Source organism: Protopterus annectens, chromosome 2.part0, assembly GCF_019279795.1.
Source record: "Protopterus annectens isolate FY-2018-M chromosome 2.part0, PAN1.0, whole genome shotgun sequence".
Lineage (NCBI taxonomy): Eukaryota > Metazoa > Chordata > Ceratodontiformes > Protopteridae > Protopterus > Protopterus annectens.
The window spans coordinates 978,324,722-978,343,449 of record NC_056728.1 but is presented as its reverse complement, the minus strand read 5'-3'; the positions used below and the strand labels follow the sequence as shown (position 1 = coordinate 978,343,449).

The 18,728-nt window shown below is 37.6% G+C and overlaps 1 protein-coding gene across 3 annotated transcripts in view; it reads left to right on the top strand.

Annotated features, from left to right (window-relative positions):
• NUP54 (nucleoporin 54) overlaps positions 1-11,226 on the top strand; it is a 1,988,420-nt gene extending 1,977,194 nt beyond the window's left edge. For 2 of the 3 annotated variants that reach the window (XM_044061229.1, XM_044061231.1), the window contains one exon: positions 8,743-11,226. In XM_044061229.1, the coding sequence (XP_043917164.1) occupies positions 8,743-8,871 (129 nt within the window). In that variant the 3' untranslated portion in view covers positions 8,872-11,226. The remainder of the gene's footprint in view (positions 1-8,742) is intronic. The other variant, XM_044061230.1, reaches the window with a different exon arrangement.
• Positions 11,227-18,728: the final 7,502 nt, after the last annotated feature.

Sequence of the window (18,728 nt, the reverse complement as noted above, 5' to 3'; positions counted from 1 at the left end):
ACACATTTACAAAAAGATTTCTGAATTACAAGCTTGGGTGACCTAACTGAGGCAACATATTAGGCTTTTCTGAAACATGACTAAAGCCACAATTTCAGATCAAAGAAATCGCAATACTGGACTTACAGAAAGGACCTTAGTACAAAAAAATTAGAATTCCTGCTGCTGATGAGCAGCAGTTTAAGCTTTAAGCTCTATCTGAAAGTACTACTGGAAGAGTTGTTATAAAGTCTGTGATTGTTTAAAATAAAATGCTTATTTATACCCATCCAGACCTCCCAGAAACACTAAACTCTATTTCATGATTGTGCTAACAAACTGCTATGTAGTGACTTTGGCATGCCTTGGGCTCCAAACATAAAATTTAGTCTTGATTATAACATTCAGTCACCTAGATTCTGCTTATTACAGCCTCATCTTATTAAGCTCTCAGAACAGAAATCAGAAACATACTTTTTTAAACAAGAAACATCTTTATTAAATTATAAATTGTGACATAGGCAGTCATGCATTTATATAAATGAAAACAAACCACACTGACATATTTTCAGTTGCAAATGTTATAATTACTTATAATCTATCCAGTCATTGTCAAACATTACAAAGCTCATTTAAATCCTACCTTCCCTTAAACCTCATTCTTTCTCCAAAACATTATTCTGCATGTAGTTTCCAAAATTTCCATTTTTTAATGTTGTTTGCTCGTACCCTTTTCTAAAGATACCACTTCCAGTATTTTATCCATATTACTGTATTCACTACTTCTAGTAAAGTTGGTTTAGACTTTTTCCATTTTGAAATAATAGCTTTCTGGCAGCCACCATAATTAAATTCAGCAAGACCTTACTATGTCTAAGAATTCCAATTCTGTTTCATAGCTGAAAAATAATTTCCTTTTACAACTATTTGCTCACCTAGTATTTCTATTAGGGTAGTCTGCATGGAATTTTTAAATTCTGTCAACTCATTACACTCCCAAAAATATGTTCCTAGTTGCCTCTTTTCCCCACCAGTATTTGCTATCAACCTGAGGAAAATTCTTTGGAGTCTGCTTGGGGTATAAAATATGTGCAAACACTTCCAAGCAAGGATCCCAAGTCTTCTAGACTTTGTTGCATATTTGGGAGCCATACATATATCCTTCATTGTTTCTTTGTGAATTGCTTATCCAGTCTCTCTTCTCAAGCCTTTCTAACCTCCTCTGATTTCAAATTCTTATAGTTATCATACAGTATTTTATGTGCCCTACTAATTATCAAGAATAAAAAATATATTTGACTTGATTTTTGCCAAGGAACCACAAAACTGCATTACAGTGTAGTCTTCCCTAACTGTCTTAGTGAATCAGCACAGTTTGAATTGTATGGAAAAACATACATTAGCTAGACTAAATTAGGCAATCTCCACTAAATATGATCTTCAGAAATGTGAGATGTCTTTAATTACTGAGAATTACTCTTCGTGTAGAGCTGGTTGAATATCTGTATTTCATTGGCTAGACAAAGACAACAAGAGAACTTAAGAAAGCACAAGGCAAGCAATGGGAGTTTGTGAAACTCGAGAAGATACAGCATCCCTCAGTAAATATAGAAAGGCAAGAAGCAAATGCCAGTAGTTAATCTGAAAGTGAGACTACTGCACTACTTTCCATGAAAAAGTATAGCAAATCGTTTGCCTTTTTGGATATGATCAGCAAAGTAACAGTCAAAAAGACACCCTAGCCAAATAGCCAAAAAAAGAGCCAGACTCCAAAAATTAGCACTTTCGTTCGCTTTAATCAACTACGAAGTTCATCAGAAAATGTATAAAATACCTCACAACCACCCATATATACAAAAGTAAAAGAGAACACATGACTGGATTCTCCAATAATACATAAGAAAAATAAATGCTTACAATGATCAAAATATTTTTAAAGGTGTATGCAACACACAATAAATATAAGGACAAATGTCCCTTAAAACTTTTGCATTTGTAAAAAGCACTTAATGCTAATTGTCTCATTAACCCCAGGAGGATGATCATCCTCCAATAAAATTTGCCATTTACTTTATTTGCATTCTAAAACAGTTTTGTAGCCACCACTAAACAAATCAGAAGCAACATTGTCCACTACAAAAAAAGAAAACTTTTTGAAATTCTCACACACAGCAGCATGTCTAGCTAATGCATTAGTCGTATCACTATTCCTAATTGCAAGAACATGTTCATAGAGTCTCCTGCTTAGCATTCTGATGGTCTTCCCTATGTAAAAACTAGTGCAAGAATTACACAATGCTGCATAAACCACAGAAATGGAGTCACAAGTGTGACGTCCCTTAGACCAAATAACTTTGCAAACATGTCTTAAATCTGAGAGGGTGGCCTAATGGTTAAGGTGTTTGCCTTGCAATCAGAAGGTGCAGGCTTTGAGTCTCACAAGGGACAATTAGCTAGGCTTAAAATGGCTCGCAAGGGCAGTTAGCTTAGTACTAATCTATGAACCTATAGAACTAGAATTGGCCAAATACCTACATTGTCTGCAGTGCCCACAGGCATAAGTGCCCAATGAACTAGAACATTGTGCAGTGTTAGTAGATCTGTCCTTCTCTAAAATAGTTTTCAAACATACTACTTTCTTGAATGTGAACAAGGGTTTTCACCTAAAATCTTAGCTAAGTCAGAATTATCCAATATAACCTTCCAATTATCAACTAAAATGTGTCTAATGACAGCCATATCATTGGAAATAGGAATCAGGAAAGCTAATCTATAACTGTTGTGACTAACATTGAATAGTGCATCAGAACTAAACCCACCTACTGTGGATAAAATCGGCATAGCCGTACTGACACGCAACTTCATTTCTTCATCCACAATCATCTTCAACCAGAAGGAATCGTATACTGTTTGGACAAAAAAAAGTAAAAGCTTGTCCAGCTCCACCAAAAAAAATCTTGGTCACTGCTCTGGCAGCTTAACCAAATCAACTGACCTTTTATTATACCCTTTTTCATATGCTGAAGGGTGTAAATTATCTCTGTGTAGGTACTGTTTAACAAAGGTCGACTTTCTAAAAATTCTACTAGAGAAAACTGAATTAGATTTATCAAATTCCAAATGTACGTCAAGGAAGTCAGTACTTTCCCCAAATCCATTCAGAGTAAATTTAAGAAAGTTAGTAGTCTAGTTCAAATCTGAAACAAAAGACAAAAATGTGTCTAGATCCCCCTTCCATTAAAAAAAAAAAAATCATCAATGGTAGTGCCTATATATCAAAGTATTACAGGCTAGAGGGTGTTCAACTAAATATTTTAACTCCCACATCGCCATAAGCAAGTTAGCAAATGATGGCACAACTCTAGAGCCCATGGCTACACCAGAGATTTGTTGAAAAATCAGACTTGAAAAAATAGTTTTTCAAAATCATGTCCATCAGAGCACAAATAGTGTCAACTTTGTCATTGCTAAAGTTGGTAAACCTAGATAAATACTCCCTCATAAACTCTAGACTTATTTATTGGTCTGTACTAGTATAAAGGGACGTATCAAGCTCAAGCTGAATGCCAAAAAATGCATCATCATCACCTTTGGGGAAAGTGATGTCCCTACATATTATCACATTAATAACAATGTCCTAATTACAGAATCAGTAGTGAGAGATTTGGGCACCCAGGTTGATAGCAACCTGACTTTTGACCACCATGTTGCTTCTGTTGTACGGAAAGTTTTCTACATGGCCCACCTCATAAGTAAGGGTATCTCATCCAGTGATAAAGAGGTCATAAGATCTCTGTATTCTTCCCTTATAAGGCCAGTTATTGAGTACAACGCCCCCTTCGGCATGTACCTTGCAGAACACATGCAGCAGCTGGAGAGACCACAGAGCTTCCTCACAAGGAGAATCTAGGGCCTCAAACACCTACCCTACACAGATAGGCTAAAAGCCCTGTCCTTTTATTCTGTTTTATACAGACTCCTCAGAGGTGACCTTTGTCTGGCATACAAAGCAATCTCAGACCCCGCCTTGATGGGACTGCTGCATATCCGCAAGTCATGCTCCACTCGAGCAACCCATATGTGTGACCTCAACCTGGTCTGTGATATCAATAGGATTTGTTGGTGGGACAGATTTGTGTCCCAGAGACTCCCCCATCTGTAGAACAGACTCCCTCTCCACGTCAGGCAGAGTACCTCATCTTTTTTAAGCGCAACATGGATAACTGGATGGGAAACAGAAAATACAGTCCTGGGATTCCACCTGTGTCCCTGCTGGACAGGGGCCCTGGGTACTGACTTGTCTAAACATCAGTTTGACTAAACATTGGCTAAACTCTTGGCTAGGCTTAGAAGGGCCTCAGAGCCAATAGCCTAGTAACCTCCTATGATTCTATGAATATCCAAAGACACGAAAACAAATGGTGTATTGATGTTATTCAAACTACTTAGTGCCTCTATAGGTGCCAAGAGTCACAAAGATAAAATCTAGTGCTTTGGGCCACTGGATTTAGCATATCATCTAACCAAATAGAAATGGTTTCGGTCTTAGAATGTGCTGCAGACACTATAGGTCTGAAAGGGGGATGCACCCTGTCCTTGTGTACTTTCGGAATGCCGAATAGTACAGCTAACTTAGGGTGTTCAACTTGTAAATTGCTGTAAGTGGAATGACTAATATTACCTTGACAAAATAAATCAAACAACAAAACATCAATTTTCTTAAAACAAACCTGAACAAATTCAGCAGTAACCCTCTTGTAATTGGTGGCATCGCTTAGAAGCTCAAAAAGAGCCTTCTTATAGTTATCTAAGTTCATGATGATTATAGCCCCACCCTTGTTGGCCTTCATGATACGTAAATCTTTAAAGCTAAAACTTGTAAAGCTTTTAACTCATTTTCTGAAAGGTTGGGGCTGTTATTGTTGTTGACACAAGAACTTCTAAACTCTCTCTCACATAATCCACCAAAAACATGTAAAGTGGGACACAATGGGTGATTGTAAGTACTCCTTCCTTTAAACTCATTAATGTTAACAGTATTGGCAGTAAACCATCAGAAATGTACTTTAAATTCAGTTTTCTCAAGTACAAATGAAAGTCCACAATCAAGTTAGTAATGTCAGTCTTATTAGACGGAGTGAAAGAAAAACCACGTTGCAGAACAGTTTTAGTTTCATCAACCAAGTCCTCTCCACTCAAGTTCAAAACATCAGTACAGAAATTTCTTCCTCTTGTTCCTGTTGTACTTGTTCGACCCCTGGTAGTGGTTTGAGCTTTGTTCAACCACTTTGGAGTCTTCTGGTTCCCTGACTTGTCCACCAAAAACAGCTCACTGCTATTTGAGCCAGAAAGAGCTGAGCCAGATGGATCAGTTTGATTGGTGGAAGTGGCAACAGGTACTGTTCTCTACTGTCATGACAGGCACGTTATTCACAGAGGCTCCTGCCTCTGTAGATGCACCTAGACATGTACTTATACATACTTTTAGTTGAACTTAACAGAATCCTAACTAGGCATCCTGGAGTGGGCTGATATATCTCTGTTCTAGCAAATGACCAAAAGACAGCTGACAAGAATTCTGAAACCTGGGGACAAGTTTTGTAAGACATACTTTTCTCTTGCATGTCAGGACTTGGATCCTTCGTCCGTTTGTGTTAGCTGTACCACTACATGTCTTCAATGGAGTATCAGTCTGTAGTAAAGCTTTATGCCCTTTGAGTCTGTGATTATGGTGTATATTAACATTGCGCTGCTGGTATTTTTTGCTGTCAAATGCATTGCAGAAATCTTGACTGTGATAATGGTATGGCTAAAGCAGCAGACTTAAACATGGGCCATTACAAGATGCCATGGCTTTCACTTAACCAACCCACTCAAAACCCTGTAGATGAACCCCAGCAAAGGCAGCAGACTGTTATCGTTGGGGAGGACCTTTATGAACCCATGTTGTCCACCTTCTTGCACTTTTTTTCTGGCCTAGCTAGTTCTTCCAAGAACTAGGCCTTCATAGATTGAGAAAACTTCAGGCATCAATCAGTCTTTCCCCATCTCTGGTAGACCAGTTAAGCTACCCAGTACTGGCTTTTACCTAAGGCTGTCAGCGGGGGAGACTTTTGTCACTGTTTGCTTGGGTTTGAAGGACCATCACAAAATTTCAGAGGTGCTTAATGTGATCTCAGAGTTAGCCAAGTCATAGAACTCTTAGGTTAATTTTTCCTAAAAGTGAATCCACTCGCATCAAGCTCTCTCTCCCCTCTCTTCGGAGCTGTTGAGACATACCCAGACTATGCTTCTCAGAAGGGTATTATTCTGAATGAGGTGTTGAATTCTTCTCCCACTTTGATCTGAAAAGAGCAAGCTTCCATCCTGTCTTCGACTTAAGAGATTTTAATGAGCATATCCACATTGACAAAGGTCTGAATGATGGCTTAATAGCTGGTCATGTCTGTGCTCCTTTAAGGTACCATGTTGGTGCTGCTAGATGTTAAGGTCATCTTCTTGGCACATAATTATCTGGACTCAGCTCTGGAAGTTCCTTCAAAATTTATTACACATGGGTACCATTTTCTGTAAGAATTTCATCTGTCTGGTTCTTCCTGTGCACTTGATGCATTTACCAAGGTGCTTGCTATTTGACAGCACCCTTGCCGAAGAAGAAATGCTGTTTTTTCTGCTAACCGTACTGTTGAATATTGGTGGCATATATTCAGTGGGGGAGGACCAAAAACTGGGAGAAGTCGTATATCCCATCTCAAAAGATTGCCTTCACTGACAGTGAGCTAGAGATGCTTAATTATGTTTTATTGTCCGTCATTCCTGCCCAAATAGAGAGTAAGCCCAGGATGTCAAGACCTTGGCTGTCTAGGTGAGGGTGCTTTGGCATCTGCTGGGCCTTATTGGTAACTCAGACTTTATAATTGTCTTCCCATACATAAGGGTGCAGACATTGCAGTGGGCTATGAATTGTCAGTCACTGCTAAGCCATTATATCTTGTCAGATAATCTCCTGATGTTAGACCTCTGGTGTGGTCATTCCCTGTCTGAGTGAAGGTGGCCTCCCTTTAATGCAGCCAGATCAATCACAGGTGATAATCAACAGTTTTGTGCATCCAGTCAGTCAGCATGTTTTGTGGTAATGGGAGACAATTTAAGTAGCTTGAGGGGAGAAAAACAGAGATACAGAGGAAGAACATGCAGAAAATTAACTGAATAATCATAGCTCATGACTAAATCCTAAAATTGTGATGTTACAGATTTTACCACTTGGACTCCATGCTGCACAAGGGAGCCTGGTATCTGTATGTCAGCTCTTTCAGTAAATGCCGATATTGCAGAGTTGTTTTTAATGCACTTTGCATTCTTCCTCACTGTTGTGTGACCGTGGAGTTGGTATGCAAAATTTGGAGGATGTTTATGGTATTCGCCTTACATGGAGGGTGCAGAGGGCTTGCCTCCTTGCAAAAAAAAGAAATAAGCCTTTGAAGTTTGCTCAAAGGGGATTTCAGTGGCTGATTTTCATAGTACTATCATTTGCTGAAATTTCTTTTGACGAGTTGGCATGAATCCCTGCACAGCAGAATTAGTTCAGTAGAATAATTGCATTGACCAGATTTCCAATTGGAGTTCTTAAAGATGTGTTTTATTGGCAATTTTTAGGGTAACATTTATTTATTAAGTGGTTTGTTGGCTGCTCTTTTGAATATCATGAAGTTTTCATTTCTGTTAGCCTGTAGAAGGTACAATACCCGAAAGCAGGAGCCAATTTGATGGACTTTTTTCAGTTGCTACTAATCTTGAAACAAGCCTTTTTAATTGTAAGATTCCTTTGTTGTGACCTCATAAAATATAAGATACAGTGTTGGGGGGGGGGGGTTCTTTGTGGAGTGAGTTCATTGTTACATTCTTTTTGGTTTGGATGTTACCATGATGGGGGTTAATGCTTTTAATATTTTCATGCCTTTGTTGCTTTTTATGTTTCAGTTTGTACTTTCAAATTTTTGAAGTTGACTATTTGCAGTTACACTTACCTATGTTGAACATTTGTTTCCGCAGTTGAAGCGAACATTTTTTTGCTGTGATATTCTCAGTTTGTTTATCATATTCTCAGTTTGTTTATCATATTGAAGACAGGAGATTTTGTCTTCATTGTTGTGTTTGGCAGTTGAGAGTAGTATAAGCAAGATAATGTAATAACTCACCACTGTATATATTAAGAGATGGAGCATCATAAAGTATTGTTTGTTATAAGTTACCCAGACTAGTAACTGCAGTTTGCTGAGCAGGGGCAAGTGGCTGGTTAGTTCCAGTAATGTTTATATTGTATATGGAACATTTATTCTTATTGTTGGCAACAGAGACAGCTTCTCAGTTACTGTTGCACCATTTTAGCAGCAAAACCATGCTCTTGGTTTGGTCATTATAATTTTTTAAAAGTGTACATTTGTCCTTTGAGAGCCAGTAAGTCTTTTTATTTTCTGACTTTTTGAGCTTCACTGCTGGGGACATAACATGTCTTTTGGAACACACAGCCTTAGTAGCTACAAATCATTAAGTACTGTTTATGGTGGTTGTTTTATCCGTTAATGTATTTAACGTGTTTAGTTGGTATGTGGTCTAATCCAAATGGAATCCCATTTGCTTTTAATTTTCATTATTACCCCAAAAGAGAGATCTCTTGTAGCAAAGTAAACATTAAAGTATACCAATGTACAGTTTGTGAAATTGCATCATCTATTTTCTAACTAAGAACTTGTTATCTTTCAGCATTTGAAGCAGCAACAGGAGGGACTCAGCCACCTGATTCTTATCATTAAAGATGATTTGGAGGACATTAAATTAATTGAGCAAGGCTTAAATGAAAGCATGCATAACAGAGGAAGCATATTCAGTTGAAAAGATATGTTGCCCTGGGAGTGACATCGAACAGGCTTTTGATAGTCTTCCAGATTACTGTGAAAAATTCAAAGAACCTTATGCATTACTTCATTTTCTAGTTACCCAGTTAGTCCAACTCAGGGTTATGAGCTGTTGCTTTAATAAAGATAAACTTCTCTAGTTTCACTGATGTTAAAATTTCAGACCAGCTTGTGTATGCTTTGCCGCAACCTTTTTTTTTGCGTGTCCATTTATACCCTGCTGTAGTTATAAAATACAAGGTGCACATTTTATAATTTCAAGTAATAATTGTCCAGTTTGACAACTTAGTGTAATTTGAGCTGTACAGTTCATACTACACTTGGTGCAGTTCTTACCATTTGTGGTCACGTGCACTCTCTGCTCTAAGTTGCTGATCATTTTACTTACTATAAGTTATTTGTAGTGGAGTTGTTGGAAAGAGGCAATTGTTAAAATGTTAACTTATGTGTACATTCTTCATGTTTTTCCATGGGCGTAACTTGGAAGATGCATTTTTTGTCAAGTTGCAAAACTCTGTATGTAAAAGATTATTTTTTTCCTGTTTAAATTGTCCCTTACTACCACTCATTTAGAAATGCAACTTGCTACTGTTTCTCCATTATTTTATGTAAATGCAAGTTATGAGCACAGAATTTGCACTGGCACATCCTTGTTAACATAGATACACATGTTGCATACAAACCTTTTAGATGGGTTCTTGAAAGCTTCTCCTGTTGGCCATTTACCACTTGGTCTTGTTGAAATTTCATATTGTTTTAAACATAGTTTGACTTCTATCAAAATTTGTATTTTTGTATTGTAATAGTTTGGTATAAAGATATTGCCTACACTTACACATGTAACAGAATCATTGTGTTTATGCAGGTGCTGCTGTTTTGTTAAAAAAAAAACTGCTTTTGTTGAAATCTTTCCTAGAAATATTTATTTTTGTTAACACAAGTACACCTCACATAACATTAATGTTTAAGCTGAAACACTGGATATACAGCAACATACCTATTTGATATGGTAATACTTTTTAATTAAAGATGTCCATTTCATTGGTGCATGACAGAGCAGAAACTTGCATCATCCAACAATATTGAAAATGGCTGTTTTTTTATTTCTTGAGATGTCAAAGGTATGTAATTTCCTAAATAAAAATTGTGTAAGTACATAAAAATGCATTCACATAACTTTAATAGAAAAAGCACAATTTATGCTTCTAACGGTACATGCTTTCTTGAAATCCGACCATAATGTTTGTTGTTTTGTGTACTTTTAATTAAGCACTCCTGTGTGTGACCATTAATATACCTTAAAAGATTCTCTTGCATCATGGAATTTTTAAGTAACTTTATCTAGGGGAAGTAAAGCGTAAGAGCTTGATTAGATCCCAGTAAATAGTGACACAGTCTCATCAGTCTTGGCTAAAGTTAACATCATACTGAACTAGTTTGAATGTTTGAAGACCATGAAGTGAAAAATGCGTGTCTTACCATGAAGTCAAAAATGTGTGTCTTTCTATTAACATGGAATAACTTTTGGGACTACTAATTGTAGTATTTTCAAGGATTAACTCTTTTATCAGTTAATTTTAGATGGAAAATGTATAATGGTCTCCATATAAAAGCAGCACATGTTCTTCTTGCTAGGTTACCATTGTTTCAGATTTTTAAATAGTAAACACCCCTGCTTAATGTATTGACATAAATGCACATATACATGGATAAATGTGTGCTGCTATTAATACAGTTCCAGTATACTACTTAGGTAAATGTATGCTATGTTTTTACAAGATCAGTGTACTGTGATGATTAATGCATTATTTTAGTAAGTGTAACATTGGACTAGCATGTAAGTGCTAAATGTCTGTTCTCCATTATATATATATATATATATATATATATATATATATATATATATATATATATATATATATATGCTCTTAGTGTATGTAGTTATTATAGAAGTCTCTGACACAACCTTTCTAATGTAGAGTAGAAGCAGTAGCCACTGCTGACCACCCTTCAAAATGTTTACTGCTCTGCATCTGTTTTTGGTACATTGTTAAAATAACAGCTCTTTTAAAAATGATGTGCTCAATCATTTCCATAGTCTGTTGATCATATCTCATTGTTGGTAGTGCTACAATATGCCCTACGAAATTGTCCATTAATGTATATTGTCTATGTTAGACCTAAATGGGTGCTAATGGCATGTAGTAACGTTAACATCAATTGTCTGTTTTCTAAAGAAAATCTCCATTTTCTTTCTTACACATTATCATACCTTGAAGATTAGTGAAAATCCTTACATCCTGTCGTGACATAAAGGTTATACATCTCTGTAGTTGCTTCTACCTCCAGTCGTTCTTTTGTTTTTCTGATGAAGTTGGTGTTTTTAAATTGGCTGATTATATGCTGACGCATGGGAAGGAGAACAAGAAGTCCTACAGTTTGGTGTGATTGCCAAAGATACCTAGCATGATAGTTGACCAGGTGGAAGTAGTTGCCACATTTGTAGCTGCAGGCCATTGCATACATGAGGAAACATGAAACAATGTGATGGAGAATGTTCCCTGGGACAGTTAGTATCCATGATCTGTGATTTATGATCTAATAAATGAGTTGTTTCAGCTAATCACTGCAACTAAGAAATTAAAGATTTTAATTTAAATACAACAGCTGTTGAGTAGTTGCAACAAAAACAACAGTGGTTTTAAAGAGAAATTTGTGGGTATTATGATGGAACTGAAAGAAAAACAACTATTCCAGGAGGACAGAGCCTGCATAATAAAATGTTGGCATTCAACTGGAGGAGGGTTTGGACTGTGCTGAACAATATGCAGCAAAGGTTGGCAGTTTGGACTTCTTTGCAGAAGTACCAAATGACATGACAATACCTATCATTTAGTGTTTGTGCCAGAGTTGTTGCTGGTTATGGCAGGTGCTGGTTCACTTCTGGACTTATAGGCTGAAATATCAAACTCAAACATTCTTGGTAGATGGCTTCCAGATGTCAGTAGCTAAAATTTGAGCTGTATGCTAAGTGTTAAAAATAGCTAAATCCTTCAGACTAGTGTAAATTCTTAAAATAAATCAGTAGCTGAAATATCTATGATGTTCAAAGGTCAGCAAAAAAAAAAAATTAAAAAAAAGGGAGAGTGTGAACACTCATATAGTATATCATTGAAGATGCACATGATCGAATGGCGCCCCCCACCCTGCACCCCACTATTTATATATTCCAACTTAGAGATCGCACTACAGTGGGAAAAGGGCAAATTTCCTGATTCCCGCTGTAATGCAATCTCAATCAGAACGGCTTGACAAACGGCATGTTCGATTAAATGTTTGATCATCTTCAGTGAAATAGGGAGCTATATATATGTTGTGTGTGTGTGTATATATATATATATATATATATATATATATATATATGTGTGTGTGTGTGTATATGTGTATATATATATATATATATATATATATATATATTTTTTTTTTTTTTTTTTTTATATATATATATATATATATATATATATATATATATATATATATATATATATATATAAAATACAGAAGGCTGCAGAAAGTAGGAAATGTTTTAACCAAGCATTCAGGCATAATGACTTGCATGCAGTCTGTGGAAGTTTTATAAAAAAAAACAGCAATGAAGATATAAACAAATAGTACAGAAAAAAAAACGTATCGTAGCAAACTGAAGGGAAAGACTGTAAAGGTTTTATGAGAAAATGCCTGGACTTTCTGTTAATGCTAAAATAGAAAGAGCACATAGTGTAAGTACTCTTAACTTGATAAGAAAGCAGCCAAGAAGCACGTGAGTCTGTATGAATAATAAATTTTCATTCAAACTAATAAAATGTGTTTCTTTTTGAAACTTTTCAAGTTTTTGTATTGTGCATTGGTTCGAGTCTTCTATCGAGTTATATTAAAATCCCACAAAGATCCATGATAGGCACAAGACAAACTGAAAGAAATGAATGACAGAAAATGTACCAGTCAAGAAATGCATAAAGGCAAACTAGAGACAGATCAATGGTAAACTTTCTTTTGAATCCCTTTCTTGTTTTCCAAAAGAAAATGATGGACAAAGTCAGAGATGAAAGAGCTTTTAAAGAAGTAAGAAATTCCATAAATGCTCTACACTTGGGACATTGAGTGCAGACAGTACTTAAAGTATAGATATGTGTTATATGGCCAAGGATGTTTAATACTACAAAAATGCGAGTTGCACCCTGAATGATACTTTAAAATGATTGCACAAGTAAGAGAGAGAGAAAATAACTATTTTGACTAATGTAACTGTAAATATAATTATATTTTAAATTTTACATAACGGAGAAAGTTAATGTCTTGAACAGCGAGGAGACATTGTATTGCATGCTATCTAGTAAACATACTGTTTGTTTTCAAACCACACACTTATTTTGCTTCCACTAAAGATTTTATGTCAGGTGGAAAAGGAAGATTAAAAGAAATATGTGCCTAGTTGTAACAGAAGAGAGGGACATCTTCAGAAATAAACTTCTAGCTGCAGGCAAGTGAAACAAATAAATTAATGATTTATAGCAGATGGTGATCTTCAAAGTCAGTGTTGCAGTACTGATTTTTGGATCTTCCTGCTCTGCAGAAGCTCACAACTGGCCCAGTTTACAGAGTTTTTACATTATCCCTAGCCAATGGACATTAAAAGACTGATGTCTTTATGTCATAGTATAATATCACATACATAGTATAGTATCATGGTATCTTCAGTTCTTTCTAACCCTGTAGCCTGATGCACTTCACGTGTGTTCAGAATGCTCGCAGTTCATTGGATGGTTCATTTTTCTAGAGTGCTGCCTTCTTCCAGTTGGGATCTTCCTCTATTAATTTAATTTTTAAGTTCAACAGTTGCTTGATTTGTGGGAAGCAAATACCACGTAAAGATTTTCATTCATTCTTTTTGTTTTTGCTTCTCGAGTCCTTATCACAAAGTCTGAAATTGTCCTGACTATGTAGGGCTGAGGTATTGACTGCCTATATGGAGACCTCATCTTTGGTTCTACTAGAATTCCAAAGAAACAGAAAAATAAAAAGATCAAGGTCTGTAACATTTCCAAGAAAGTTCGGACTGCAGTCCCGAAGTCAACTGACCCAGGTGAACCAACTTTGCAGTCCCCTGATCCTGTGGGTCCTAGGCCAGAACCCCTGGGGATGCTACCATGGTTTCCAGCCTACCTACCACTGATACCACTACATAGAAATTGGTTGGGTCTGAGGCCGCTCAGCAGGCCTCAGCCTCTGAGGTATGGATTGTGGGTCTTGAGGGAGACACCCTCTCTACCTCAGCTACTGAAACCATAACCAAAGTCACGGTGAAATGAGTGCAACCTCAGGTCATCACTTCTAAATGAGCACCTAAACCGAAGCGTACTACTTCATTTTATTCACCTCCACCTTTATTATTTTATTTTATTTATTTCAGGCCAAAGCCCAAGACATTCTAAAAATAGCACAGGAATTTATGACTTCCATGAAATCCAGGGATCCCTGTCCCATTTCTGCTACTGAGGCCTGCCCATCCCGAAGAAACAAGGAGGTGGCTTTTCAGGAAGATTCAAATTCCTCAAGCTCAGAAGACAGAGGAATTTTTCCTAATCTGTGCACCTGCCACCACAAACTTATCCGGATTCAGACTCTGATGACTCCCTCTCTTCTGTCTTCCCTTCTGAGGTCACACCTTCATAGAATGGAGGAGGCTTTCAACTGGAAAAGCAAACAGTTCTCACAAGCTCATATTTATTACAGGGAACTTCTAAGTTTGTTTTCTCCCAGGCCACTTACTATCCCTCCTGTACACACAGTACTGGATGATGTCTTGGAAGGCATTGCTTTACATTCTGATTCTTTATCAAATGATCATAGGAAATCAGTCAGGTATTAAAGTGCTTGAATCTTACAAGCACCTTTACAAAAATCCCAAGGCTTCTCCTCAGTAATCTGTACTGGATCAGCAATAGGTGTACCTAGGTGGCCAATTGGACATCTGTTACCTAATGAGAGTAAATGTAGTCTGTTAGATTTGGGAAAAAAGATTATACCTCTGCCACTCTTGCAATGAGAACATTAAATTGCCAATTCCATTTGCTGACGTACCTGGGATCTCTCCAGGGCAAAAATCTAGCTAAGGTGGACTCTATTGCAGATAAAACTTTATCAGAGTAAATTCAGGAGACAGCAAAAGAAGCGTTGCAAGCTTCCAGACCCTCCCTAAAGTGTGGCTTTGGTGCTTTAGGAGCATCATGCAGAGCAGTTGCCACATATTCTGTCACCCGCACACATGCTTGGCTCAGGACTCTACCCATGTCAGGTCATTTCAAGACTGAACTACCGGATGATTTACTAGACGTAGAATTCTTTTCAGACCTCCAGCTGGACAGGTTTCCGAGAAGCCAGCTAAGAAAGTAAAGCAAATAAAAACTGTGAAAGAATTTTATCTGTCTGGTACACCAAGGTGCCATAAGAATTACCCCTCAAAACCTTGGAATTTCCCTCTAGATAAGACAAGGGGAGAACAACTTATGGCAAGAGACCCTGGCAGTCTGTGAAGTGGTAAACTGAGCAATCACACAGAACAGGGAGCTTCAAAGAGTGTACCCATTATAGACACCCAACTGTGATTACATTCAACCTCCATCCTCCCATACGCAGAGACGCATCGTCTCTCCAAATCTTTGACTGGAAGACTGTCCTTCCTAAATCAATGAAAAACCATCAGCAAAAAATAATGGGTCCTCAACATCATAGAAAAGAGGGTACTACTTTAAGTTCAGGTCCGCCCTTCCTGGACTTTCCAAAGCCACCAAAAGAACAGTAAAGTCTTTTGCCAACTGTCCTGGGGTAATTACTTCACCAAGGATCAGTTCAGCATGTTCTTTCAAGTAAGGAGGGAAAAGGCTTCTACTGAAGGATCTTTCTAGTTCCAAGAAAATAGGGCACCTGGAGGCCCATCTTGGACCTTTAAAACCTATACAAGTTTCTCAGTAGCCTGAGGTTCAAAATGCTTACTTTACAAGGATTACTTCCCATGATCTTCCAAGACACTTTTATGGTCACTGTAGACCTAAATGATGCTTACCTTCATATCCCCATAGCAAACAGCCACAGAAAATACCTTATCTTTCGAGCAACAAGCTCTTACTTCCATTTCTTTGGTTTACTGTTTGGGCTGTCCACTGCTCCCAAGTTCTCATAAAATGCTTGGCTGTTCTGATTAACACATTCTTCACTCTTGGAGTTCATATTTACCCCTACGTAGACTGCCTCATTCAGGGAACATCCACAACAGAGATCCTACTCACCTTGAATATCACTGTAGACTGCTTTCAGAAGGTAGATCTCAACTTAAATCTTCAAAAGTTTCAAACTCTTCCTCAAACAAGTATCCTCTTTTTGGGAGCCCTCATAGATTCAGTACAACAGAAAGGCTTCCTTCCCCAGGACAAGATATCTTTCATGACAAATTAACTGACCAGCCTGTTTTCAAAACAATCGATCTCAACAAGGGAATTTATGTGGATTCTGGGTTACACAACATCCTGCATTCTCATGGTCCCACTTGCAAAGTTATACACAAGAAAACTTCTGTGGTTCCTAAAAATGGCTGGGAACAGCATTTTCAACCATGGTAACACTAGTGCCTCTCTTTTCATGCCTGAAGAAGGAGCTCCTGTGGTGGAAGAACATCATACTGCAAAACCCATGTGCAAATTTCTGTTTAGCAGAAGCAGATAAGACAATCGGTATGGACAGTTCAGACATAGCTTAGGGGGCCCATTTAAATTTCCTCAAAGTGCAGGGCATCTGGACACCACTAAAGAGAAAACTTTATATAAATAAGGAGGAGTGTCTAGCAGTCTGTATAAAGGCTTTTCAGCAAAATTTGAGCCCAATGACATTGCAGATCTGAACAGACAGCACCACAGTAATGTGGTAAATGAGCAAGAGCGTATCCTGTCCAACCCTTTGTGCAGCCTCACGAGGATGATTTGGATGCTGTCTCAAGAACTAAGGCTATTTTTCTAGCATCTTATACTTTGGGTCAGAACAATACCTTGGCAGATTATGTAAGCAAAGATCTTCTAAACCCAAATGAATGAATGCTTAAGAGAGAGAGGTGCTCCTGGGCCTAACCATAGAGTAAGGGACCCCTCAGTAGACTTGTTCACCTCTCACTAGAACAAACACTGCAGTTCTGCTCCAGAACTCAACAGACAGGGACTTGGGAATAGATTATTTCTCTTTCATGTTGATACATTTGTTCTTGTTTTGCATTCCCGCACTTGTCTCTGATCCCTAGGCTACTGATAAAAAGTCAGGACAAAGAAACCCAGAATGATCCTTGTGGCCCCTTTCTAGTCAAATCAAAACCATGTTTCTTCCTGACCGTCAATGAGGGGAAGATTCCTCACCCTACTACAGGAAGTAGGTCTCCTCATCTAAGCCAAGGGATCTGTATTCCATCCTAACCTAGCCACACTCAGGTTAACAGCCTAGAGGATTGGGTTTTGACAGCAAGGAAGGCCTCCTATTCCACAGATGTGCTTTCCATTCTAAAGGAAGCAAGGAAACTCAATACCAGATAATCATACCTGGCAAAATGGAAGAGCTTTCCCATCCAGTATCACAGCAAGAACATCTCTGGAAGACATCAACTCAGTCCTGGACTACTTGACAGGCCTGTTTAGACAGGGACTTTCCTACTCCAGTATTAAGTACATGCATCTGCCATCTCAGCTTGCCCAACACAGTGTTGTAATTGTTGTCTTGCACCCTCACATGAAGCGTGGATGCAAGGCATAGAGGAGTTCTTGGCAGACAGACCTCTTTATCTCCATCATCCCCGCCTGCCTTTCATGATTTTCATCATCCTCACTCAAATTCAGATGACTGGGAAGGTTGTGCAGTCCTCAGGGATCAGACCTACCTGATCATCTACAGGTATGGTAAGTGGAATAAAACTGTACTTGCTCTAGCCCAAAGGAATAAATCAGTGGTTGAATTTGCTTAGAAGGGTGTATAAGAAGCTTTACTCTGCTCTTTTTACAAAACATTAACTTTGTTGCCTTGAGGAAATATGTATATAGTTAATATGTTTATTTTGGGGTGCAGAGGGAATTGTGTGCTCTAATGTAAGTAAGAGTTCAGACTCATTTGGGTCTGTATTACAAAAAATATATGACACCAGAACTATACAAATGGACTATAAAGGATAAGTTTGCATCAGAAAGAAAAAATGTGTTTGTTCATTGACTTTTTTACTGGAAAAGTCCATCTGGGCACACTTGCTCTTTTTCAGTGGATTCCTGAGATTAAAGCTGCAAGGTAACTTGAATTCAATTAATATGTAGAGTAACACATTTTATAATGCAGTTATAGTGTATACATAGCATAGTAGTATAATAAAATTTGTATTGATATTCATAAACATTAACATACATTATATTGAGAATTTATAGATAGAATGATGATGTATAAGATAGGAGTAATTTAAAAACGATCTTAGAGTGAGGTATTAGAAGGGTATAAGCAAGTTTGTGTTAATACTGTAGTAGTGATGGAATGGAAATGTGGTTGTGCTAAATTAGAAGTAGGTATAATAGATTTAAGTACTACAGTAAATCAAAGTATTAGAAGGGGATAAGAAAGTTAAGAGCCTTAGTGCTTCAAAGGGGGGTATAAGAGGGTAATGAAGGATGTTGGAAGAAGCTATGTCCCAGATGAGGAACAGGGGCTAAGCCAGTAGGCAGAGAGGAAGTCTTTTAGTAATGGTTTGAAAAGATGAATGTG